Genomic DNA, 27,505 nt, shown 5'->3' with positions numbered 1-27,505 from the left:
CTTCAACTTCGTCCTTGATTTGGTTTTTTAACTTTTTTATTGGAGCGTCACTGATGAATCTTTTGTAGACGAAATGAGCGTCTGATGTTCAAAATTTATTCCTTGTATCATTGATGAGGTTTTTTTTATATTCTATTAGCCCGGATATTAAATTATAACGGTTTTAATTTTTCGAGGTAACTCACCTACTGGAATCAAGTAAAGCATTTTTCTTCACTCTTTTCTACAAGGTGAGTTTTTTCTGGTTATCAAAGGCGCATATATAACCTCCACTAGTGTTTATTGAGACTTTGATGGTTTATGAACATATTTTATTTGAAGAAATTGTAATAAAGGTAAAAAAGGATATTGACCAAGGAATAAAAGGGGGAGGGCAATCCGTCAACAAGATGCCGTTTGGGTATTTTCATCTTTGGGTTGCTTTCTCTTTGACTTATAAATATATACATGAAATTTCTTTTTATTCATAAGTTCATGTTCATAATTTTCAAATAATGCCGTCGTAACGATAACTTTCATAATCATTTATTGAGCAATCCTGTGCTTCAACTATCATTTCATACGCATTTCATAATTTTTGAAACTTCTATTCATTCTATTACTCTTTAATGGCCTTTAATCTTTTTTGGGACATGCTGATAGATAATCCTGAAATTGGCAAAAAAAACATTTAAACAGCATTCTATTCAGATAGCATTGTTTTGATAACTAACATCTGATAAGTCTTTTTAATGATCATTCGCTCTCATTACACATTCTAGTTGTACACTTTCATCGACAAGCGTGGCAAAGATGCCTGCTGTATCAGATTAATCTATACAGTTTATTTGATGGATGCCAAATTTTTAGTAACCAATTAATGATATTTTGATTCTAAAGTACGTTGAGACATTCTATAAAGTTAAGGTTATGTCGAAGTAATTCACTGCACTATAGTAATCATTGGTCATTATGAGGTGTTAATAACTTGTTGTAAAAAACTTAATGGATTTGATTTGCACACTGTCAACTTGACTAACATACAAAAACCTAAATATTGATAAAGCACTGGGTATTTTTTTCAAATTATCATCCTACAATAACTTTTTATTGACTAGTATATGTATAAAAGTATCTGAATAAAAAAAATTGAATTTTTAAACGTTATGCAGACAACCATCAAATAAATTAAAATGACACAAACGAATATATATGTCTATATTTACACATACAAAACAAAACTTTGTGCCAAAAAAAGTCTATTAATCATCATCTATTTATATGTAGTTTTATAAAAATTGAGGAAAAGATTATGATAGTAAACATCTCGAAATCAGCACGCTGTCGTTTATTTTTCAAAGTTTACTTCCCGTGAATCAATGAGGACATTTTCGTTTAGTTTTTAAATGGTTTAACCTTTAAAACAATAGCATACACGATTACATTTCTTTTTTAATTCAAGACCTCAATCACAGGCAGTTGGTGTTTTAGAAATGGGTGGTGGATCAACACAAATTGTATTCCTGCCTGATGGTCCCTTGTTAGCCAACATGTTTCAGGTCCGTATAGCAGGGAAAAGATACAGTCTCTATGCACATAGTTATTTGTTTTACGGACAGGATTATATGATCTTCAGAATAAGAAGACACATCATACAGCAAAGTCCTCGGTCGTCATCTCTTCAGAATCCATGTATGTTAACAGGTAATATCATACAGCTCAATCTTTTGTCGTCCCTACAATAAAATCCATGTATGTTAATATCATCTTAAATCAATCCATGTATGTTAACAGGTAATAACACAGCTTAATCCTTTGTCGTCATATTAATAAAATTAATATATGTTAAGAGATAATATCAAAGAGCTTAATCGTGTGTCGTCATCTCAATAGAATCCATGCATGTTAACAGATAATATCAAACAGCTTAATCCTTTGTCGTCATCTCAGTAAACTGATGTGCTTTTCTGTTAAAAGAAAGATAAATCAGTGTTAAAAATGTCAAGTCACTCATTACAAATATGCTTTATAACATTAGTCTACGTCTGTCACATCTGGATATAAAATTATGTAACGAAATTTCTTCAGAATGATTTCTCTCGTACAGCGCCCTCTAAATGCAATTTAACTTTATAATTCAAAATATGTAAAGTCTGGTTATTGGATGGTATTATACGTTATTTTATATAATACATTATAAAAGTCGCTCTGCTTGAATGGCGAAATCTCAAGGATCGAAAGTGGACCACTGACCACTAAAAAACTAAAAACTTGCAAATCTTACAATAATGTTCACTTACCGACTACGCATGGACAGTTTGTAAATTCAATAAAGAAAAATTAAAACTTCTAAGATAATTTTTTTTAAGCCTATGAACCTGATCTAACCCAGCTTCTCGTCGAGCAATGAGACAGGATCCCATGCTTAGCTGATTTGAGCAGTAAAGATAAATGTATACTAGATATATAGACCATTTGATCGAACTGGTGTTTTTGAACTATATTTAGCGCATGGTCTAATTTCCACATTTCAGCATTTCTAGAACTACAATGTACTGACTTCTCCATTCTTTTTTCTATAGTCTTTGAGTTTGATTGTTATTTTTAAATCCATTAGTAGATTTTAATCAAACATCAGCTATGTATTTTATTCCTACGGAACACTATGGGTTAAAAACTAAATAATGTTCACATCATCATTCCATGTCAATAGTTCCATCAAAATAAAAGAAATAAAAACCTAAAAACATTTTAAAACATAATATGAGTTATAAATTTTTTGTAGGAGATAAAACAGAACTGATATATGAAGGAGATACAAAAACGTTCATTGGAGAAGGAAATCCATCAAAGTGCCTTACCATTATCAATTCCTTCCTTAAAAGTGCCGCCGACGATATGTGTTATCCAAAACCTTGTGCAATTGGACGTACATATCAGCCTTCAATAGGAACGGACAATTTCTATGCTGTAGCAGCCTTTACATATGCACCACATTCACTGAAAACAGTAGATTCTTCAGGGAAACTTAATATTAGTCTACTCAATGATACAGCGTTTAACTACTGTCAGAAGGTATGTATACTAGACGTTTCTATTCTACTTTAAGTATTCATTGCCTTAGGGAGAGGACGTCATTAATGTTGTTATAACTTGTGTCCAATCCCTTTTGCTACTTTTGCAATTAAAATATGTTTAAACTTATTAACTGAAATGGTTTTAATCTTTTACTCGGTCTAACCAATTAAATTTAGTATCATGTTAAGCTTCTTTTGTGCTTGGTGTTCTGGTTAAACTTATAAATGGTAAAAGGGCTATTCTCCGTTCTGACAGTATCAATCTATTCAAAGTTAGAGTTGTCTAGATTTGCTCATGGTCAAGTAGAAGCAACAGTAATTTACAGATGTTCAAATCTCAGACCTTTATTAAGACGATACAAATGAAGGTAACCGTTACAAAAACACTGGGAGAACGCACTCAATTGGCAATTGCCATTTAAATTACAGAAGTTTATTTTCATACAATATGGCTTGTCTTCCTACATTTTGACAGACAAATATGCAGAAATCAGTACTTTTATTTCATTTCTATCTCATTTTCTTTTCATACTACCAAGAGTTAAAGGGGAGTTAGCTACGATTTAGACAACAAATCAAAATACCATTCTTTGTGTTTCAAGTATTAGTATTTAAGCGGAGTAATATTTCGTTTTAAGCAGTCAGTTTGGCCCAATTTTGTCAAAATAAGTTAAAACACATCGCTGATATACACTGAAATGCAGTCAAGTTTAGCGATTAATAATTCATTGATAACATTCTGGCGTATCACAAACAAACAACTTGTAACGTCTTAGTTCATTGGCCGAAAGATTTAAATACAACAACAATTGTAGTGTGCACGTGAATTGACACAGGTGACCGACAATGGAATGTACTACGTTACTACGAACGTAAAAAACAATGATTTTTGGTCGAAATAATTAAATAAATATTTTGTGAATTTCAAGTAGTGGGGTCGAAATATTACACTAATAATTTGTGTTAAGTTATATTCTTTATGCATGCAGCACTTGTACCGCACTATGAAAAATATAAGGATAAAATAAAATACATGTGCCGCTTTTATACGGATGAATGTATGAACCACTTTAATTTCTTTCATATTGACGCTAGGTTATTATCCTTACAATGTCGTAGTTACTTATAATAAGGATCTCATAATACTGATCCATTTCAAATTTATGATGGGTTGCACATTCCTCTTTTATTGTTTTCATGCTATAAAACGAAAATAAAGTAGCTAAGCGTTTGGTCATTCAGATATAACGTGTCATAAACGAGCAAATTGTCCCCGAAAGATCGATTCATGTGTGCACGTGAATATAGATGTACTATGCAATGTACTATCATGGTCACCACGAAATTCAAATGAATTCAGTGAAGGCATGTTGGTGTAAAAAGGATTGAAATGTTTCATCGGCGAAGATTTTTTCTTTTGCATGTGTGGAGTAAAAAATAAAATAAATACTTGTGAGAAATGTCGTAGTTTATAAGGAACTATATAAATGTACTGTTTTCGATTTTAATTGGTTGAAAATTTATCCTTCAATTTCATACCCTAAGAATAGAGCTTTGCATAACATTGTTGAACTATCCGCCAAAATAACGTGTGGCATGCGTGCGTATTTAAAATGAAATACAAAATCATACATGTATGATAAACTTATAAACGAAATATTAAGAAATTAAGGATGACTACTGTAAAAGTATGTACAAAAAGGGAGTCACCTTTTATCAATACATTTAGTGAATAAACACACTGTTTAAAACTGATTGTTCTCTATGCAACTATTTAAATATTTACAATATATAATTTTCAACCGAGGATAGCAAAACAGTTAATTATAAATTAAGGAAGTGTATCGCTGGAGTTTATGAAGTACATTTCCTTCCACTGTGTCATCGTTTGCCATCTCCATTTTTTCTCTAAACAAAGCATGGTTGGTTACATGTTCTGAATTTACTTAGAATTTCGGGATTTTTTTTTTCAAAATCAAGTAAACTGAATCAGAAAAAAAATCACACTATCCTAAAACTTATGAAAGAATATGAATAATGAACATGACAGTTTATAACACAAACCCATTTACTATAAAAATCGAGCAATATCTTTAGTATGTAATTTGTTTATTTTTGTAGTTAAGTACGGTTTCATTTCAAGTACAACGTTAATTCATCAAGTCCATTGAATAAAAGATAAGGCAGGGTGAGCAACTTGACAAAAAAAAGGCAGGATGACGATTTATGTAAAAAAAATCAAGATAAACTAATAAATATAGTCAGGACCTAACAGACTGAAAAATAGAAAGACAGGGCAGAGATAACAACTAAAAAAAAATGCAGGACAAAATGTTTCATCCAAGTTCCCCACCCCCAATCAAAATAAAATGGTAGCTCCCTTAATCCAGAACCAATTGAGAGGAGACAGTTGAATTAAATATTTTTTTAAAGTTTAAAATTTTACATGCACATGTATAAAAGCGAGAATTGCCATGGGATAATCAAGAACACAATCATGTACGTGAATACGACGATGGAAGTTTTTAACGACCTTGACCGGCTACGTGAATACTGATCCGTCCATTCAGCTTTATAGTACGCGTGTTCTTTTTTCGCAGGTGTGAGGTCGAAGGTTTGAATTGACCAAAGGAAACGATCGTTCCTTAACGAGTTAATCTAATAAAATTTGTTTGACTGATTATGTTGTACGACCTTTCGCTAAGCTTGGCCGCAGTTCAGTGTATTATTGACTTGCAAGTCAATAATTTAACATCAATTGAATTCGTATTCATGTGACCTTCTATTTATTAACTCCTTAGCTGGAGATGGGTTACGCATGTGACTAGGCGTTTTCAGTTATTAAAAGGAAACAAAAATCTCAACATTAAAACTGAAACAAGGGTAACCATTTCATTGACTGATTCGATCCACAAAAACATTCTTATATAAATAAAAAACGATGATTAACAGATTTTCTTAACCTATAAGATGAAATCAAACAGACGTGATCGTTATCTGTTTATATTTTTTTTATGTCTTCATCAGGTTATATGACCGTCGGCAGTCTTCGGAGGTCATCTCTATGGTTAATTAGATGGCGTCTAGACTAAAATACACACGAAATGCTGATACATATTATCGAGTCCATGCATTGTTAATAGTTTATTTTAGACTTTTTGTAATTTGTATATTCGTTTTAGCATGCTATAAATCAAATATGAGAATTTCAGTCAAATCGGTGAACATGAATTTGATAGCTAATGCTCTTTTAGTGTATTTGAAAATGGGGTAGTTTGTACTATCATATGTCAATAATACATCAAAGAAAACACAAAAAAAAAAAGAACAAGATCAACAAGCAGTCTTAAATAGAGACAAGTAGTGTCTATACAATATTTCATCACTTTAAAGGAAATGTGAATAAAATGACAGAGTATATAGAATTGAGACTGCAATTAGTTTACACATGTTCAAATCTCTAAAATTTATTAGGAAGTGAAAATAAAGGTAACAAACAAAAACTGAAGGAATTGAATAACTCCAAAAAAAGTTGCGTCGATAGGGTAATTGTCTCCTGGTATGCATGCATCAACCGACATGCGAATTAACACTCGGTCAAAATATAAATAGACGATTGTCCTTTAACCCAAAATTCCTTAGAATACAATAACATTAAAACATGAAAACTGCTTTCGAGACTTTCATGTGTATATTTGGTTCAGTATAAATAGTAACTCCATTTTAGTTTTGGTAATTGGAAAAAACGATACATAGAAAAAAACAAAAAAATGTATATATTTATTTTGGTTTAATACATGATATAACTATTTAGGTCTGGTATTATATAAATCTCATGTCACAGGTCACTTTCTCATTTCGCAAAAAAATCCGAATATTTTTTATTTACAAATCTATACGTATATCTACGAATTGATTTATTTTTTTCCTAAATATATTTGTTTTCGTTGCAGACTTTAACCGATGCAACTACAAATACGTCTATCTCAGAAAAGTACGGTTCAGCATATTGTCTGATGGGATTATATATCCCAGCATTATTATCTGAAGCATATGGATTTACTTCAGAAACTCAAAAAATTACATTGATCCAAAAAATTAATGATATATCAGTTGGTAAGTTTGATTTTTTTTTATATGAATTTCATTGTCCTTTTGAAGAAAAAATGTGCTACAGAAAAAAGTCAATTTTCCTATGTATAATCAAAGTATGAGGATACAAAGAAGCCAATCAAAAATTGTAAATAGGATAACAGACATAAAAGAGAGGCGAAAGATACCAAAATCATATTCAAACTCAAGAGTTGAAAACAAACTGACAATGGCATGGCCAAAAAACGAATAGCCATAGACAAAAGAAAAGGCCGTATAGTGACCTTCAATTATTTACATAACTATCTTTATGGATAATGGTCTCATTGGCAATCATACCAGATCTCCTTATTCTTAAAATTGGTAATACTCTTTCATTATTTTCACTTTGTTCTAGTTGGAGTTTATGTATCATTAATCGTATTATTACTACGAGGCATTGCTTGTAATCAGCTTGTAATCTTGCTCACTATTTCACAAGTACAATATTGCTTGAAAACGACGACGTTAGCTGTAGTTATACATGATCCATTTAGCATTTCAAACCTTTTCACAATACAACTGTTTCCGAAATCATTAAACACAACTCACAGGAGTCTTGAAAATTCAGGAAAAGAGGACGGGATTAGCATCTTAATTAATAGTGGATTTGAATTATAGTTGATATTCTTCCTTGTATATCTATATTTTTAGATATCAAATTGAAAACTTTTTATAATGCTATGTTTTGCACTATGTCCGAATATTTGTATGGAAAAATAAATTTGTTTAAATAGTCGTCTCATTGGTAATCATACCTCATCTTGTTTGATAATTCTATAAATTAAGTACATGGCATTGTAGACAAAACAACATTCCTAGTTTGATTAATGTCTGTGTGTCTTGTACTTTTTGTATGATTGTGCAAATTTAACATATCATGACTGTAAACTATAGCTTTAAAATGTTTTTTTATGATTTTAGATTGGACATTGGGAGCAATTGTATACGAAACAGAGGTGTTTGAAACCAAATGTGGCACTTCCGCAGGACATATCTCATATCCTGACATTTGTTTTATAAATATTTTGCTTTTATTAACGTATCTGATAGATAGATGATAACAGACAATTCTTTTATTAGTTTCTATATAATTGTATTATTTGTAATTGTAGTCTGTAAATAGAATTAGAAATGTATATGAATTATTAAACTTTACACTTTCATACATAACTATCAAATAAAATATATGCCTATCCTAGTTGAATTGCCTAAATTCATTATATATATATTTTCAGGGGGGGGATTCTTTTATTGATATGCGCTCTTATTCTCTTTATATGTTGGATACTGATACAGTCAAAGCTTTTTATGTCCCGCTAGTCAGTGGCCTATGTAAATAGTGTTACTCATGTCCGTCCCAACAATTACCCGGACTTTTTTCATTATGTCTGTAGATGGTTAAAGAATGAGTTATAGTCCGCTATAAATAAAAAGAGATGAAGGGTATACATACTTTAATGCGACAGCAACCCAATGACACAAAGGACCAAAAGACATCTAGAGGTCAACATACAATTAATTGTTAGACGTTACATACAATGTTGGTGACGATTTCATGCCAAATCGGATTAAAGTAAGAAAAATGACAAAAAGATCAACAATTTTGTGTTTAAATGACTGCTATCATTTTACATTCACTTTTGTCAATAAACTGTCCAAAAGCTAAAGAGAACAATCATATTTTTTGAGTGAAGACCTGCTTTCGGGTAATCGTAAGTATATGAAATTAAATATTACTATACCATTTCGAAGAGGAAAGTGAGGGCTTTGGGATTTCATATTTGTGTGAGGAATTGACCCCATTTTCGGATCTGGTAAACATTGAAAAGTGATTGAAGACACCACGAAATATATCAGCCCCATACGACACAACAGATGATAATGCATCTATAGCGAGATTATATTTTATAAAATTGTTGATAGTACATACCTTTATTTAAAACAAGTTTAGAAATTACATTCAAAGCAAAGAACCTAATGTTAACGATCGAATGTCATTGAAACTTTGACATTGTTACCATAAACCAAGCCCAAAGTACACTGTCACGACAGCGTTGAAATAAAACATGTTCTATAGTTTATTGAAAATTACTTTAATATTGCTGACTCGGTTCAGTCATTTTCCGAAGAAATGGTGGGCTCACCCTGGTTTTTAGCTAGCTAAACCCTCCACTCGTATGGCAGTTGATTATAGTTCCGTTATATTGAAAAAAATGGGTGAGCAACCCAAACATACATAATAGGTTAATGTGACAATAATTGAGATAAGATATGCCAATGCAAAAAAAAAACTGCAAACAAAAATATAATGAAGAAAAAACGTACGAGTCCAACGTTTAAAATTATCAGAACAAAAAGAGTTTGAACAGAACAATTCAAAATCAAAACTGAATTGACAATTGAAACCCTTTAGTTTAGTACCGTCATCTACTTTAAAAATATACAATTTATATTTAAATTGATCAATAGATAAATCATATCATTACCGAATCACTGGGTACATAGTACAGCTTCTTCCAGGGTTGTTGTCTTAATTTTAAACATATTACAAAATCAATCAATTAAATAATGTCTTGTAGTACTTGCTACAAGGCGGATGGTACCCTCAAGAACTAAAAATTCAAAAGTTAAACAGCCGCGGTACCGAACCATTGAAAGAAAACAAAAACATATGATACCGATTTTGGCAAGTTCGACACATGTTTCAAGACTAACTATATATATTATTTTAGTATTCAATGAATGCTATAACAATGAATGTCGAACATAACTGTACTTCTTGTATTATATATCATAACAAAATATTAAGGTCATAGCAAAATAATAAACGAATATTTTAGCCTCGGGCATCACTGAAAAGACATTAATTTAGACATGCGCATCTGGTGCAGTAAAATTGATATCGTTATTGGTTTATAATCACAAAGTCGACACCTCTACAGTGGTTAGTCCCCGGTGGTATCACCAGCCCCGTAGACAGTTCTTTGGAACTATCATTCAAATAAAAGAATGGACCTCCATAATGCATAGCTCAGATTCCTTGTCAAAGAGACTCAGTCCTCTCAGAGGCGAAAGATACCAAAGGGACATTCAAACTCATAAGTCGAAAATAAACTGACAACGCCATGACTAAAAAAAAAGACAAACAAAAAACAGTTCACAAAACACAACATAGAAAACTAAAGACTGAGCAACACGAACCCCACCTAAAACTGGGGGTGATCTCAGGTACTCCGGAAGGGAAAGCATATCCTGCTCCACATGTGGCACCCGTTGCGTAGCTCGTGTTAGTACAACCCCGATAATAAGTCTAATTTGGTAGGTCTTATTCAAGGAAAGGGGGACGGGATTGTAGTTACGACAATTGGAACATATCTACCATCATCTGCGAAACGGATATTCCATAACGGTCAACCAACTCGTGATGGCGTCCGGAAAATTTAGGAAGGGATGATTTCAACTTCACCACTTGGAACTCTTGGTTTAATAGCTTCTTTGTGAGCAGCAACTCTCTATCAAGGAAATCATGATAGGAAATACAAGCCCTGAAATATAGTATCACCTGGGAGATATATACTCCGTATGTAGGCGTTGCTGGAATTGTACTACATAGAAATGGAAAGGTCACAATTGGGCAGCTGAAATCATCTCTTTTGTCGTAAAGTTTTGTTTTCAACGGACCCTCACTGTCAATTTCTAGATGTAAGTCAAGATATGAGGCAGACTTAACTGTATCTGTTGTATCCTTTATCTCAAGTACGATGGGATAGATGCGTTCAACAAAGTCACCAAATTTTGAATTACTTAGTGAAAGAACATCATCTATATAATGGAAAGTAAAGTTAAAGGATACTGCTAACTTCTTTTCTTTCTTCCTAAGGAGTTCCTGTATGAAGTCAGCCTCATATGAATAAAGGAATAACTCGGCAAGATTGTAAAGGTTTGGCTTTACTATAAGGTCTTTTTGTTTTTCGTTTTATTAGCTCTTCAATGTTTGTGTGAGGTTTTGATTTTCAAATATTTTGTCCTCGAGCATCACTTAAATGACATTACTTGTCGAAATGCACATCTGGTGCAGTAATATTGCTAAAGTTCATGTTAGGCTACATAAATAACAATTTCAAAGGATTCATTTCAAATATTAAGGAAAAAAGAATGATTGAATAACTAAGTGTCATACTTTAATCAAAACAGTAATCGGTCTCTTCGTGTAATGATGTAAATCTATGCTATAAAATTTTGAACATTTACCACAAGATAGAACACTGAGCATTCGATGTTCATTGCCTCTTTTCAATATACATGTACAAATGTATTGTAGTGATTCGGACCAAAAAAGTGCAAATGTATCTGTATAATGAATTTATAACTGATGACAAATGAAGTTGTCTTTCTTTTATCAGATAACCAAGTACCCGTTATGTGTTATATTTTGTATTTAATAGTTTTGAAATAACTTTTATGACATATGAACACTTTATTTAGATTTTTAATTGTTTTGATTAAGCATAGATTTATTTTTATATAGAGTAAACCCAAAAGTATGAACTTCAACTAAACTACAGTTTTGCTCGGGTCAAACAATATTGAGTTTGTTCAAAATAGTCCAATACTCAGTGAATACTTTAATATAGTTTCAATGCATGAAGCATTAATCTGTCAGAAAACTTCATCGCAGTTTAACATATATAGTAAAGAAAACACATAGCAATTACACTGATCAATTAGGATTTGGAAACAAACTTCATTAAGCTTAATTTGTATTTGTTTTTTTATTGTTTTGTCATAAATCGAGTCGTTGTTTTTTTTATTTGAATTGTTTCGCATTTTTTCATGTCGGGGACTTTTATAGCTGACTATACGATAAAGATTTTACTCATTGTTGAAGGCCACATTATATCTTATAGTTGCTTAAACACACGTCAATTAGACTGCGTTGGATAGTTGTTTCATAGGCACTCATACCACATCTTTTATATTCATTAAGCTTATATTTAACAGTGTCCCATATTAAGACATGGGGCGCTGGCTTGTTTTCTAGATGCATGTTATAATTTGAGTAAAAGAAATGTGCTTCGGACATACCAAATATATATATATATATACTATTTTCCCTAAAATGGTCAAATGCAAAAAGCAAATCATTACTGCCTATCATATTCAAACACTTGAGCCAAAAAAAAATTAAGAATTGGAAAAAAACAAGAATTGGAAAAATATGGACATTCTAATTGATAATAGTGTGCAAAAAAATTAAACTACTGTTCTTTACTATACATGAATACTTTGATTGTTTAAAATTCTACCACCAAGCAGATACGGGTTTTCAGATACGCCTGTACCAAGTCAGGAATATGATAATTGTTTTCCATTCGTTCCGTTGATGATACCGTCTAACGTTTGATTTTGTCAGATTTTATGAATTTCCCCTTTTTGAATTAACCTTTGAGTTCGGTATTTTTGTTAATACTTCTTTTTTTTACCAAACTAAAATTCATATTTGATCGTTATGAATTGACATACAAAAAAGAGACTTCATATCCTCTATTGTTGTCTTATTGAAGTTTTACAACACAGGTCGTTTTCCATATAATAATTAAGTTGCATGTTGTATATCAAGTACTAGTATTGCTAACCCCAAAGGGTGTATTTTTTTTTTTTTAATTTTCTGCAAAAAAATCTCAATTATCTATCATGCACAAATAGAAATATAATTTAAACAGTTGATATATCTTCAAGTGCACAGCACGTGTTTCAAGAACAATCTTCATTTGGGTACGTTGATGACCGAGATGGCAATTGAGACCTTTAATATCATCCTCATAAATAGTTGCGAATGTACATATTGATGAAGTATTTAAAATTTTCGAATACACAAGCCTCTTCTTTTTTTATATAAAATCAATAACACAATGATTAATATATGATGGTCAGGTATAAATACCTACCAAACTAGGCTAAAAGGTAATCATAAACCGACACCTATGGTACAGTGCACGAATGATAAAAATCAAAAGAAATGAGACAGGCGTATGGAAAATTATGAACGTACAAGACTATATAATAAATAGCAAACAATTGAATTTTTAGCATTATATGACTTTAATGAAAATGAAGACATAATCTCAACAAAACAAGATCAAACAAAGACTTTTTAATATTTTGAACAAACATTCTCTGTCAGAGGTAACTAGAGAAGATTCTCTCAGACAACGGAATATTTACAAGGTATTTTCTATCAAGTATAGATAGTTTGTATTAAAAAAACACACAAAGAAGTTAAAGATGATTGTTTGTTCTAAAAGTGTCACGTAAAATTCTAGATTACTTACTTATTATTCTATTTTCCTGGTAAAAGATGACAACTATGCTGTAAAGAATGTTCTATCACAAATTGTATTATAAGTGTAAAATGGTATAAGTGATGTCAATAAATCTTTATAACTTAACAAAAAATTATGATGTTTATTCATTTGGGATTTACGCCACCCTGTGCAATGAATACACTTTATAAATTTCGTTCATCCAAAGCGCTTTTCTGAATAAGCGTCGTCAGGAACGGTGTAACCTTACCATTTCAAAGTCAGGGATGTAAAAACCGTAGACACGGTAGGAGCGTTATGACCAAATGGGATCTAAAATGAATAGCAAAATTCATCTACGGTAGACTTTCCCTGAGGGAGTTGGAACCTCGGTTTCTTAATGTTTTTTTTTTATTTATCAACGGGTAATTTAAGCAAAGTATGTGAAAAATCATGTCAGGACTGAGACATTGCCACTTAGCTTAGGATACATTCGGGGACTAGCAGTCCGCCAACAATGGTATCGACCCTGTGTTTGATAATAAAAATAACAGTTTATAATGTAGGTGCGTCCGAAACACTTGTCTGGATTTACCTTCAGCAAGAACACTCAAACCAGATATTTTGAAATGGTTTTTGCAATTGTCTTCATGAAAAAAAAACAGTTCAACGTTTAAAATTATCAGAACAAAAAGAGTTTGAACAGAATGAAAAGAGTTTTAACAGAACTATTAAAACTGAAAAGTGATAATTGAAGCCCTATAGTCACCTTCTTTATAAATATACAATTTACATTCAGATTGATCAAAATGAATCATACCAGTACCGAAGCACTGGATACTTGGAAAAGCTTCTTCCAGGGTTATTGTCTTAATTTTAAACAAATTACAAAAGTAATCATATAAAGCATGTTTTGTAGTACTTGCTAGAAGAGAATTGTACCTTCGAGAACAATCGCGGTACCGAACCAGTAAAGGAAAATAAAACATGTAACAACGAGTTTGGCGAGTTCATTACGTGTTTCTGGATGATAACTTTCACAAGAAACGCTAGATATAAAATGTAAAGTCATAAACAATAAAGTCTAGATAAAACAAAGAAAGTCGAACATAACTGTACTCCATTGTACTAAATACCGGGGTACCCAAAAAAATATTAAGGCCAAAGCAAACTAACTTATAGTTCAAAATCCTTAAATTTTATATACATTTGAGATAGTTTAAGAACGAATTTGACATGAATCTCATGGTTGGTAATATAACTACAAGTTATAAAGTTCTAAACCAAAGTGAATTTCTTTAAATGACAAGGTAATGACTAAATATACATCACTGTCCCAGGTTAGGGGGAGAATTTTGCGCCATCTAACTAGTTTTACCTCGCCACATTATGTATGTGCCTGTCCCAAGTCAGGAGCCTCCTATTCAGTGGTTGACGTTTGTTGCTGTGTATCATATTTGTTTTTCGTTCATTATTTTGAACATTAATTAGGCCCTTAGTTTTCTCGTTTGAATTGTTTTACATTTGTCATCTCGGGGCCTTTTATCGCTGACTATGCGGTATGGGTTTTGCTCATTGTTGAAGGCCGTACGGTGACCTATATATATATATATATAAAAAATATAAACAAGTCTAAATTGAAAACAACATTCAAACCTATGATTGCGTTGGATAAAAACCGCAATTTTTAAACGTGTGCATGCAAAACAAATTTCTTGGTGGAGGGGTCTAAATACAGCACAAACAACATTTTCCAAAAGACCAAAAAAAGTGAAAACGTATATTTTAACAAAACGCATTTGACTAGCAGGTCGAACAACGGATGTCCTTAGACCCTGCTGACTGCCATTGGCGATTGCCAAATAAACGGATCACCAGATGTATCGAAATGGATCTTAACTATTAATTTAATACCAAACAGAAAACAATAAACTTGCGGAAAAGATGGTATACCGCAAACAAAAGGTGCAAAAATTAGTACACCATATCCGGATTTCGACAATTAATGTCTCTTCAGTGATATTAGGAATCGGAACGGTATTTGGAAGGCCATATAATTTACCTCAATTTAGGATAGACTCTTGAATTTTGAAGAGTCGAAATAGGATGAACGAATCATATAAACCCGAAGGCAAATATAATACAAGCACAAACGAAAAATATAAACAAGTCTAAATTGAAAACAATGTTCAAACCTATGATTGCGTTGGATGAAAACCGCAATTTTTATACGTGTGCATGCAAAACAAATTTCTTTGTAGAGGGGTCTAAATACAGCACAAACAACATTTTCCAAAAGACCAAAAAAAGTGAAAAAGTATATTTTAACAAAACGCATTTGACTATATATATATATATATAATTATATATATAGTTGATAATTTCTGTGTCATTTGGTCTCTTGTAGATAGTTGTCTCATTGGCAATCATACCACATCTTCTTATTTTTATATATAGCACCAATTCTTAAAATTGCTTTTTTTAACACTGCAAAAAAAAAGAAAAATCTTATTTACCAAAAAGAGTTACAATTCAACGTTTTCTTTTCTTACGAGCAGAAACTCAAATACTAGTAGATCCACATGACAAATTTTGAAATGTTTTTAGTCAATAACCCTATGATTAAAGCAGGTTATGCACTTTTGTAGTGGTCATATACAAAATCTGTATTTTCCACTGTCTTTTCAATACTAGGCTTTGAAAAATTCGTATCTTAATGTTAAATACTTGGTTATTTCTTCTGAGAGAACTTTACGTTTCATTCCATGTTTCTCTACATCAACACGGTCTGGATGGTAATGTACAACCGCTTTTTGTAAAATTTTCTTTAAATCGGCACGCGCTATTGTACCACTATCCGGTAATCCTTCAAGTTTATTTTCAGGATTTACAGGTGGGAATTTCTCGTACACATACTTTAGAAACTCGTCAGATTGCGTATGGTTTGCATCGTTTTGTTTCAAGTCTTTCATTTCACTTTCAAGTTCTTCCAAGTACTTTTCCTTGATTTTTTGCCATTCCTCGCTCTCTTGTTTTACTGCTTCTTCTTGATATCTGGCAAGAATTGCTTTACATTCCTCAAACCATTCTACAAAACACAAATGTGACAGATAGTATTGTGTTCGTAATTTTTAACAAATGACGATGGCTTTTGTTTTACCCCAAAAAATAACTTAGTTTTAACCTATCTATAATTGAGTGTGTACAAGGCCAAGTTCGCTTCTTCTTTTTGGACCATAAAATCACAATAAACAGCTGCGCCATGAGCGCATGATACGCCCGTCGTCTTGTGTGTGAATTTTTATGCAATAAGCATAAATAGTTTCTGACATACGGCGTGACATGCGAAAACCCCCCTTTTTTTTTTACAAAAAACTCAATATCTCTAAAATAAAATTTTAAATCAAAACCAAAAAGTATACAGATCTTTAGATTAATATAACTAAGAAGTGTGTAAAATTTTAAGCAATAATCATAAATCGTTTTTGAGATACGGCGCGACATGTGAAAACCCCCCTTTTAAAAAAAAATTCAATATCTCAAAAATAAAATTTTGAATCAAAACCAAAAAGTATACAGATCTTTAGATTAATATAACTAAGAAGTGTGTAAAATTTTAAGCAATAATCATAAATCGTTTTTGAGATACGGCGCGACATGTGAAAAACCCCTCCCCCTTTTTTTACAAAATACTCAATAACTCAAAAATAAAATTTTGAATCATCACCAAAAAGTATACAGATCTTTAGATTAATATAACTAAGAAGTGTGTAAAGTTTTAAGCAATAATCATAAACTGTTTTTGAGATACGGCGCGACATGTGAAAATCCCCCTTTTAAAAAAAAAAATCAATATCTCAAAAATAAAATTTTGAATCCTAACCAAAAAGTATACAGATCTTTAGATTAATATAACTAAGAAGTGTGTAAAGTTTTAAGCAATAATCATAAATTGTTTTTGAGATACGGCGCGACATGTGAAAAAAACACACACCTATTTTAGTTACTAAGTCCCGTAACTCAAAAAGTTTTAATCTTATTTTCACCAAAAAGTATACAGATCGTTTGACCATCATAAGAAACAGCTATATAAAGTTTCATGAAATTTGGATAAGTCATTCTCAAGTTACGGTGCGACATGTTTACGCCGGACAGACAGACGGACGGACGGACGGACGGACGGACTCCGGACATTCCGGACAATCTACACTGGTCAAATTTGTTCGTTACTTTTCGCCAAATTAGTACTGCGAAACAAACCCAATACTTTAAAAACATGTTACTGAGCAACTTTCCCAAAGAACTCTTCTGTATTTATTTATTTCCATAAAGTTTTCTGTATTATTTACCATAAAGATTTTTCATTTGTCATATTGTTTCTTTAACAATTTGGTAATTGAAACACCTCAATACTGAACTGCCCATTATCTTTTTCAATGTAAAAAGGACCGAATACCTTCACCGTGGAAAATTCTAGGATGCATAGAGTTGGCTAGCTGCATCGCTCGCAATAGATATTCCTTAGCCTTGTACTTAAGTTTGAGGACTTTGTCGTACACCTTTCCTATCCGACTAAGAGCTATGGCTTCCATTTCTACTTCTGTTATCTCTCTGGTCTGTAATACAGCTTGTTTATGCCAATCAATTACTTCGTATACCATGTCAATGTTCAGTTTTTCTTCGTCCATCAACAATTTACGGAACAGTTCTTCTCCTGTTTAGAAAAAAAAACTAACTAAATAAATCATTAATGTCAAACGAATTGTGTATGATCAAGATCTGAATTACTGCCAATATTTACACATTTATCATTCAAGATTTTATATAATCGCAATTACAAATCTAAATTAACTTAACGATTCTTATTGTCTAGCATTCATACCAATCTGATTCGTTTTAAATAATAAAATTGATAAAATAATGATCATTGCAGACTTAAATTTCAAATAAAAAATTCAAAAGTCTAAATCGGAGCACAGAAACATACCACTTAACGGAATAAAAAAAGGAAAGGGTGGCTAAAAACAACAGAGTATCAGACCTCTCACTTACATGATAACCTTTAACTGTCAAATGACGTAAATTTTATAAATTAAACAAAAAGCACAAGCACTCATGAAATTAAAATGTATACGAACTATAACGTTTTCATCTATTACAATGAGCAAATACAGTATCTTCTTACATTTAACGGGTCAAATTTAAGTATCGGATGTGTAATTAACTGGGGTATTATACCAGCTTACCTATCTGATTTGCTTGCATTGATTCAGCTAGACATTGATGCATAAGAACGTCATTTTCCAGTACCTCTGCTTCTTGTTCTATATGAGGTAACGGTATAGTTCTACCACACGAAGCAGCTTCTGTTACAGGGAAATAACATTCTCTCATTTGATACAGTGCAACTTTGAAGTTCTTTTCTTGAATAGCAGTAACTCCAGCATGAAAATGACAAGTTGCAATATGTACGTAACACTCAGCCTTAACTGTAGGTATTTCAATCTTTTGGAGGATATCATAAAATACTTTAACACGTTTATCAAATTCAATAGCACATACTCTTCCTTGTTTCATGTCTTCCCAAAAGCTAATGGCAGATGTACACAGATTGTCTCGCCAATCATTAGTTTTTACATCTCGTGATTTCAGCCATGCTTCTGAGATATATTGGAAAGCCTCTTTGTAAAAATGAACAATAACAGACGATTTTTCGTTCAAAGCATCAGAAACGTTTGCTAGTCTCCACGACACCATTCCCAAATTTTTAGCAGACGAACTTTTTTCATCTGGATTTTGACTTGTATTGTATGCCTTATAATATAGGTTTAAAGCTGTCTGGAGACGTTCACGCTGAAGAGCAGGAGTGAACCTTTGTGTTGCTGTCGAATATATTTTGTTTCCTTCTTCACGAAAATGAATGGACGGAGATGAAGACATAACTAATTATATAAACTGGAATGAAAGACAAGCACTATAATATAATGTACAAAATAAATTCGTTAAAATCCGACTAACTGAGACATCCAATGACAAGTTAAAAATGTAATTGACCAAAACATTCTAAAACCACAATATGATTCAATTTTAACTCGCACGAACAATAACTCCCGAAAATGAAAACCGAATAGCGCAATCTTATAACAACTACTCTTAATGGTAAAGTTGAAGTTTTTAGAATGTTCTTGATTGGCTTATGAATAAAAGGAATTGTGTATATACCCCAATGAGACAACAACACAACGAAATAAACAGCTGCGCCATGAGCGCATGATACGCCCGTCGCATTTTTTAAGAATAAAATTCAATTACTTAATTGAAATTTACAAAAAGCTAAAGGGAGGTTATCTTAATAGATATAAACCAGTCACCAAAAGTTTAATGAAAACTGCCCAAAGCACTTTAAAGGTATTGTCTGAAAACTGGAAAATCGCCCCTTTTTATGAATAAAATCCCATAACTCGGAAATGTAAAATCTAAAATTTATAAAAATCAAAAGGGAGCTTATGTCAATAGAAATAAACAATTCACCAAAGTTTCAAGAGAACTGATGAAAGCATTTTTGAGTGATTGTCCAAAAACTGGAAAACCCCCATTTTTTTAATGAATAAAACCCCACAACTCGGAAACGTAAAAATGAAAATTTATAGAAATCGAAAGGGAGCTCATGTCAATAGATATAAACAATTGACCAAAGTTTCTTGCAAATTGGTGAAAGCATGTTTGAGTTATTGTCCGAAAACTGGAAAATCCCCCTTTTTTAATGAATAAAACACCATAACTCGGAAACGTAAAATCTAAAATTTAAAAAAAAACGAAAGGGAGCTCACGTCAATAGATATAAACAATTCACCAAAGTTTTATGCAAATTGGTTGAAGCGTTTTTGAGTTAATGTCCGACATGTTGACGACGGACGGACGGACAGACAGACGGACGGACGGACAGACGGACAACGGTATACCATAATACGTCCCGTAAACGGGCGTAAAAAAACATCAAACAAAATCTCAAGGGCAACATACAGTACTACAACATAAAATACTTGTCATAGATGACCTCGAGTATGTATCATTTTTCTAAGCCACAATTCTCGTTTTCCTTTCTTCATTATTAACTTCATCGAATGCGACTTCGGGTTTTTAACTTGCCATAAGTATAAGGACGGTTGCCACTAGTGAAACTGTTTACCCTTCCTGTTAACCCAACGATTTTTAAACTGGGCTTGTGTTAATTTCTGTGTTATGTCTTAGTGGGTTAGACTTTCATTACTGCTAATACTAGCATTCCAAACTTTCACATTCAGTCATGTTGGGTCAAGATTACAGAATTTACATGCACCCATGGTTTTTTATGATTTTTTTTTAATATCTAACGGTTAAAAAAAAAGAAATTGTCGCTCCAATATAGGCCCGAGAACACATTTATTTCGTAGTTTCTTTAGACAATAAATGCAAATTTAAAAAAATTGCACCTGACCATTAAAATTTTTACAGTGTGATAACTGATGTACTACTTTTGAGACAACACATGTGATATATATTGTAAGGTCTTCACCAATGAGACTTTACGCCTTACATCTACATAAAGGGAAAGTTTTATGAATCAACTAAGAAAATCATTGCTTTCATGGAACGCCACAGCTGTCTTATGTGAAACTCTGATATTACTTTATGTTGATTTATTATTACTTGATGATATTTTGTCTTTACTTAATATGGTTTTGACATTACGTAATGATGTTTTGATATAACTCAATATGGAATAGTCATTACTTAATGATATATCGATATTACACGATATGGTTTCGTATTGACTTGATATAGTTTTGTCATTACTCAATATGGTTTTGTCATTACTCGATGTGGTTTCACCATTATTTAATGTGGTTGTGTCATTAGTCAATGTGGTTTTAACATTACTTGATGTAAATGTGACTTAACGTTATGTAGTTGTTTCATTACATGATGTGGTTTTGTTATTTCGTAATGATGATTTGCCTATTCTTTATATGGTTTTAACATTACGCAATGATGTTTCAAAATTTGACGATTTTACACTACATGATGTGTTTGTATAACCCCGTGAATTTCGGTATAACTCCGTGGATTTCGGCACGGGTTACATTAAAGTCTGTAGGTCTATAATCGACACTGTGGCTGCTTTAAGCGCAAGACCATATACAATATATACAAATTTATTCACATGTGTACAGCTTGAGAGCTAGGGGAAGACTGCCCAAGCAACCGTTTACAAAACATAAATTAAGTCAAAGATAAGGGTATTAAAACATTATAAAAGGTTCTCATAAAATATACATTATTGTCCAATCTTATGTAATAATAATCGGATTATTGTCCTCCGGCTAAACTTGGTAAAATAGCGATAATTGCTTCTTTTGTAGTTCGAGTGTTAGATACATGTATTATCTTTAGCACTTTTGACAGCCATCGGATTAAGTTGTAAAATAGTAAATCTATAATCTCTTTGGGTATTTGAAATAAAGAAACATTATATTTAAGAATAAAGAAACATTTTAAAACAAGAAATGTTCAATTTAAAACTAAAACAAGAGTTCATAGAAATATCCAATCTAAAACGAGAGTTCATATAAATATTGCATCTAAAACGAGAGTTCATATAAAGCACTTTTCGAATTATGGTAAAAGTTCCCAATGTCACTTTTCTTCCGGTTATATTCTCCACTACTTCCCCGAAGTGCTCGTCCCGAGCACAAATTATTACGTTTCGTATTAGTGTTGGTAATATTAATCCATCTGTGGGTAATTCGTCTTTGGGTAACTCATCTTTCTGGTTGCTGAAAGTGTGTACATACTGAAAGCATCACGAACATAGAAAATGCACATTTTGGACCTTTAATAAATATACAAAGGGGTATGAGGAGGGGGACTAACATAAATATACTCAAACATTCTGAGGAGGGGGACTCCTGACATAAATATACTAAAATATCTATTTCACCTTCATAATTCAAAAGGTACATGACTCCATTATATGTATAGATATATAAACAACAAATGGGGTGCTTTTATCGTAATCATAAAAGTAGGACTAAGTATTCAAGGAATTGATTTAAAAGGGGGGGGGCAATAATGATCATTGGCCCGTTTATGATTCTAATAAAAACTACACTATATTTGAAGGTTGTCGAAAACACTATCCAGAATTTTAACCGATTATCAGATTATCAGTGGCTATATTTGTACCTTGTAAACAGGTTTTGATCAAACATCATAATGTAATTTTCTGACATGTAGTATACAGGTCGTCACTCCTGTACACCCATTGGAAACAAGATCACAAGACAGGTGACGAGTCCATCCTGCACTCCTGTTTCGGACCAAAATTGGTAATCTAAAATGATTTGATAGACCACTGATAATCTATGTATGTAAAAGGCAGCTCACACGTGTAAATTCAACTACTTATAGCATGTTGCGTGAAATGAACTAAATAATAACGACAACTAAACAATAATTGTGGTTATTTGGTATACTATAGTCAGTGATCTTTGTTCAAAGTTACAACCTTCACTTGTGTAATACACTAGGTTCTATGATACAACAAGGATACACAGACTTTAGCTCGATTTCTTGGTGGTTTCTTACTGCCAGTGAAAAATATCTCAGAAAAAATATAATATTCATCTTAGAATATACATTATTTTCCAATCTTATGTAATAATAATCGGATTATTGTCCTCCGGCTAAACTTGGTAAAATAGCGATAATTGCTTCTTTTGTAGTTCGAGTGTTAGATACATGTATTATCTTTAGCACTTTTGACAGCCATCGGATTAAGTTGTAAAATAGTAAATCTATAATCTCTTTGGGTATTTGAAATAAAGAAACATTATATTTAAGAATAAAGAAACATTTTAAAACAAGAAATGTTCAATTTAAAACTAAAACGAGAGTTCATAGAAATATCCAATCTAAAACGAGAGTTCATATAAATATTGCATCTAAAACGAGAGTTCATATAAAGCACTTTTCGAATTATGGTAAAAGTTCCCAATGTCACTTTTCTTCCGGTTATATTTGTTTCATTATCTGATGTGGTCCTGTCATTCTTTGATGTGGTTATCCCATTACTTGATGAGGTAAAACCACGTGACCAATTCGGAAAAAAATATGTTCTATTTTTAAACAAATTTCAATATATCGTTTGTTTAATGTGCTTTGGATGGGTATCGCTATCCATTGAGTTAAAGTTCAAATTTAAGTTCGAGTGGTTGTTCAGATTTATTTGGTATGAAAAAGGGGAACGGCAGACAATAATAAGAAAAAAGTATCAAAAAGTTTACAGTATTTCGGACATAATTGGGATATCCCAAAACCACTTGGTCCTGTTGTTTTTATCCTAAGTTCTCAAACGGAAGCAGTATTTTTGTAATAAATTTGTAAAATATTCCACGGAATCCTGTGTCTCGCCTGATATTGCTGCTGTAAGTGTAAAAGCGTCATGTTGATCGGCTGTACATTTATATATACATTTATCGGAAAAAAAAAAATAAAAAAAAAAGGTTTTTCTGTAGATGCTTTTTCTTGAAATTGAGGAATAACTCCTATACAAGTTTTAAATCACTTCATGGAGGTTTACAAATTTATCATGTCAAAACAGTTAAATTCGGTTTTATTTAACTAAAACAAAACTGTATGGTTTTCAACAATGAGCAAAACCCATACCCTATAGTAAGCTATAAAAGGTCCCGAAATGAAAAATGTAAAAACCTAGAAACCTAACGATCTATAGATAGATAGATAGATAGATACTTTATTCTCTAAAAACTAAATACAAGTTTTCAGAGAAACATACAATATAAATACAGATACAATAGTCGAGGTAAATAAATCCAGTATGATATTCTAAAAGTAATATACATGGCATACATGTTTAGTAACATGTATAATGAAAGATTAAACTCAATAGAAATTAAAAAAATGGAGATGGAGACGCCGACGCCACTATCGACGACGAAATATAGGTTTGTTGTGTCTCACTGCCGCTACATTGATGTCGCAGGCTCGACACAAATCAAAAGACTTGAACTTTATTGTTAACAAATGAAACACTTCAAATCAACTCACACTAAAGTTACAGGGAAACGGGGGGAGGGGGCTCGGACTAAGCGACAAAGCATCAATACTATAAAATAAGAATTCTCCGAATTTTTTTTTAGCGTAAATGATCATTTGAACTTATACGAATATCAATCTTTTACGTATTTGTAATCAATTGAATTCCCTGATCTACCTCGCACTAATTGAAAAATAAACTTTTTGGAATATCTGTTTCATATGTGACGACGGACATGTTCCAGTGATCGTAACCATAAAACCGTCATCTTTTCCTTGAATGTAAACTACCAAATAAAACCAAATCACTGGGTTTGTACTTTCTTGAAAAACACGACGGGTGCCTTTCTGGAGCATCCGAGATCACCCCGATGGATTTATATTACCCAGTCATACCGATCTATTGAAACAGCCAAATGAAACTGTTCTGTATGCCACCGCAACTGAAAGTTGGGGGGCATATTGTTTTACCCCTGTCCGTCCGTCCGTCTGTCCGTCCCATTATGGGTATATAGTTATTCCGCATAACTCCTCCTACAGTTTGAATCCTAGGAAGTTTTCTCTTTACTGGCTGTTTGTACATATATTGAAGGTGTACATGTGGTCAGGGTTTTTATTTTTATTATCTTTTGCTCTTTTGGGAGATAATTGAACTTTTTTTTGTCATTTTTGGGGTATAAGCGGTTAAATGAGTTGAGTGCGGGGGCATCACTTTGTCTAGTTTACATTTTTTTCTCGTGTTGTTCTGTTACACAACTGTAACAGTCCGATGTAAGGTTAGGATTTAGCGCTCACATACATGTTAAACTCCGCCACGTGCAATTTCTTTATGTACCTGCCCCAAGTCAGGAGCATGAAGTTCAATTGTTGTCGTTGTATAAATGTGTGTCATTTTTTTTTTGTAGATTGTTTATTTATAAATAAGACCGTTTGTTTTTTCGTTTGAATTTTTTCACATGTTGCATGGTGGCCTTTTGTAGCTGACTATACGGTGTGTTGAAGGCTGTACGGTTGCCTATATATGATTTCTTACATCCACTGCATTTAAACTCTGATGGATAGTTGTCTCATTGTCAATCACACCACATCTAACTTTATTTCAACTTCTATGTTGCGTTTTGTATACTGTAACAGTGTTTATCTTTTGTACGCATACCCCGGAGCCCTCTTTTCGGAAGCCCGAGCAAAAGTCCTTGTACTGCGATAGAAAATTTAATTACGAACTCATGTAAGATAGCTCGAATTTCAACTCAAAATCTTAATTAATCTAAATGAGACTTAAATTCGAATCTTACTCAAACTCTACCTCAAAAAGTGACTCAAATTTAATGTTGTAACTAGAACTCTACCTCAGTTAAATGTGACTCAAACTCATGTCCAACTCGAGACTCAATGCTAACTAAAACTTTAATTCTAATAATGACTTGAATTCGAAATCGAAGACTAACTCAAAGTTTAACTCAAACAGTAACCCGAACTTTAATTTGAACTCTAATTCGATGGATGGCCACACTCATCCAAGGCACATACAACATGGAAATCTATCTAAAAATAGAACAGGTTTTTCCGAATTGGTCACGTGATTTTACCTCATCAAGTAATGGGATAACCACATCAAAGAATGACAGGACCACATCAAATAATGAAACAAACACATCATGTAGTGTAAAATCGTCAAATTTTGAAACATCATTACGTAATGTTAAAACCATATAAAGAATAGGCAAATCATCATTACAAAATAACAAAACCACATCATGTAATGAAACAACTACATAACGTTAAGTCACATTCACATCAAGTAATGTTAAAACCACATTGACTAATGACACAACCACATTAAATAATGGTGAAACCACATCGAGTAATGACAAAACCATATTGAGTAATGACAAAACTATATCAAGTCAATACGAAACCATATCGTGTAATATCGAAATATCATTAAGTAATGACTATTCCATATTGAGTTATATCAAAACATCATTACGTAATGTCAAAACCATATTAAGTAAAGACAAAATATCATCAAGTAATAATAAAACAACATAAAGTAATATCAGAGTTTCACATAAGACAGCTATGGCGTTCCATATTATGACTTTCATGCCAAGCTCAATTCGAAACGGGGCCAATTACAACCAACAGGCCATTATTACCGGGCCATTATGGATTGAACCAATCCTTATGAATTTTGTGTGTGTGTCAAACACTTAATATTAAGCACATATCATGCCAATACAATTACTATAGTAAGTAATGATATTTGCAATGTTAATTTTCTATGACCGATAATTATTTATAAATTCGTATAGTTTCCTAAAAACGGCCAGTCATCATGAATTTTGTGTCGTCTTGAAATGACTAGTTTTATCAATCGTGGCCCCGTAATGATGCAATAGATTGTTACTTTAAAGCCAATAAAGGGCACTTTTTCGATTTAGTTTAAACTTTGCATTTTTGCAACAATTTTCTTTGATGGTTACTAAATGAAATCACGGTCATATAATGCACACAGTGCATACAAAGGGTGTTATGTCAGCTGTGAATCAAGGCCGTTCGTTATTGAGTACTGAAACTTAAATACTTTTTGTAAATTAAAGTGATACTAATTACCTACAATAAAAAAAAGTGATAACGGAAAAGGCACTTACCTGTGATGGGATCGAAACAGGAACAAAATTGATATCAAATCCGTTGAAATAATAGTATCTGAAACCGAAAGTAAAATGTGTCTAAATATAGGTCTGACTAACAACTTTTATAAATTGATTAAAGATCAATGAAAAAGTATATCATTGAAATTTAATGAATCTTAACAAAATATAATTTTTCCACAAGATGGCGGATGTGTCAATGTCAACAATATTCGTTCCTCCCAACTGAAGTTGTTCAGGGATTAACGGTCATTATTTG

General features: G+C 32.3%; 3 protein-coding genes across 10 annotated transcripts in view; 2 read left to right on the top strand and 1 right to left on the bottom strand.

Annotated features, from left to right (window-relative positions):
• The window catches only part of LOC127698398 (ectonucleoside triphosphate diphosphohydrolase 1-like), a 48,547-nt gene extending 40,159 nt beyond the window's left edge, over positions 1-8,388 (top strand). For 6 of the 7 annotated variants that reach the window (XM_052201855.1, XM_052201856.1, XM_052201854.1 and 3 more), the window contains 4 exons: positions 1,442-1,683; positions 2,765-3,054; positions 7,010-7,172; positions 8,112-8,388. In XM_052201855.1, the coding sequence (XP_052057815.1) occupies positions 1,442-1,683; positions 2,765-3,054; positions 7,010-7,172; positions 8,112-8,248 (832 nt within the window). In that variant the 3' untranslated portion in view covers positions 8,249-8,388. Of the gene's footprint in view, positions 1-1,441; positions 1,684-1,707; positions 1,774-2,764; positions 3,055-7,009; positions 7,173-8,111 lie in introns of those variants that run through there. The other variant, XM_052201861.1, reaches the window with a different exon arrangement.
• The window catches only part of LOC127698417 (probable RNA-binding protein EIF1AD), a 208,818-nt gene that overhangs the window by 81,266 nt on the left and 100,047 nt on the right, over positions 1-27,505 (top strand). The window lies entirely within an intron of this gene.
• On the bottom strand, positions 13,274-27,487 carry LOC127698399 (uncharacterized). Its single transcript, XM_052201862.1, has 4 exons — positions 27,244-27,487; positions 18,739-19,447; positions 17,949-18,206; positions 13,274-16,580 (listed from the first exon to the last, which is right to left on the bottom strand). Exons 2-4 carry the CDS (start codon positions 19,430-19,432, stop codon positions 16,183-16,185), a joined length of 1,350 nt encoding a protein of 449 aa, XP_052057822.1. The 5' UTR covers positions 19,433-19,447; positions 27,244-27,487; the 3' UTR covers positions 13,274-16,182.

Source organism: Mytilus californianus, unplaced genomic scaffold (genome assembly GCF_021869535.1).
Source record: "Mytilus californianus isolate M0D057914Y unplaced genomic scaffold, xbMytCali1.0.p SCAF_4, whole genome shotgun sequence".
Lineage (NCBI taxonomy): Eukaryota > Metazoa > Mollusca > Bivalvia > Mytilida > Mytilidae > Mytilus > Mytilus californianus.
This window is presented reverse-complemented; position numbering and strand designations above follow the sequence as displayed.

Bases quoted from the DNA above. Each gene is read 5' to 3' on its own strand.
- LOC127698399 (XM_052201862.1), bottom strand. From the start codon at position 19,432: ATGTCTTCATCTCCGTCCATTCATTTTCGTGAAGAAGGAAACAAAATA. The intron at 18,207-18,738 runs GTAAGCTGGTAT...TTTTCTAAACAG, and splicing joins AATGCAAGCAAATCAGATAG to GAGAAGAACTGTTCCGTAAA. The intron at 16,581-17,948 runs GTATTCGGTCCT...TGTGTTTTGTAG, and splicing joins TAGAATTTTCCACGGTGAAG to AATGGTTTGAGGAATGTAAA.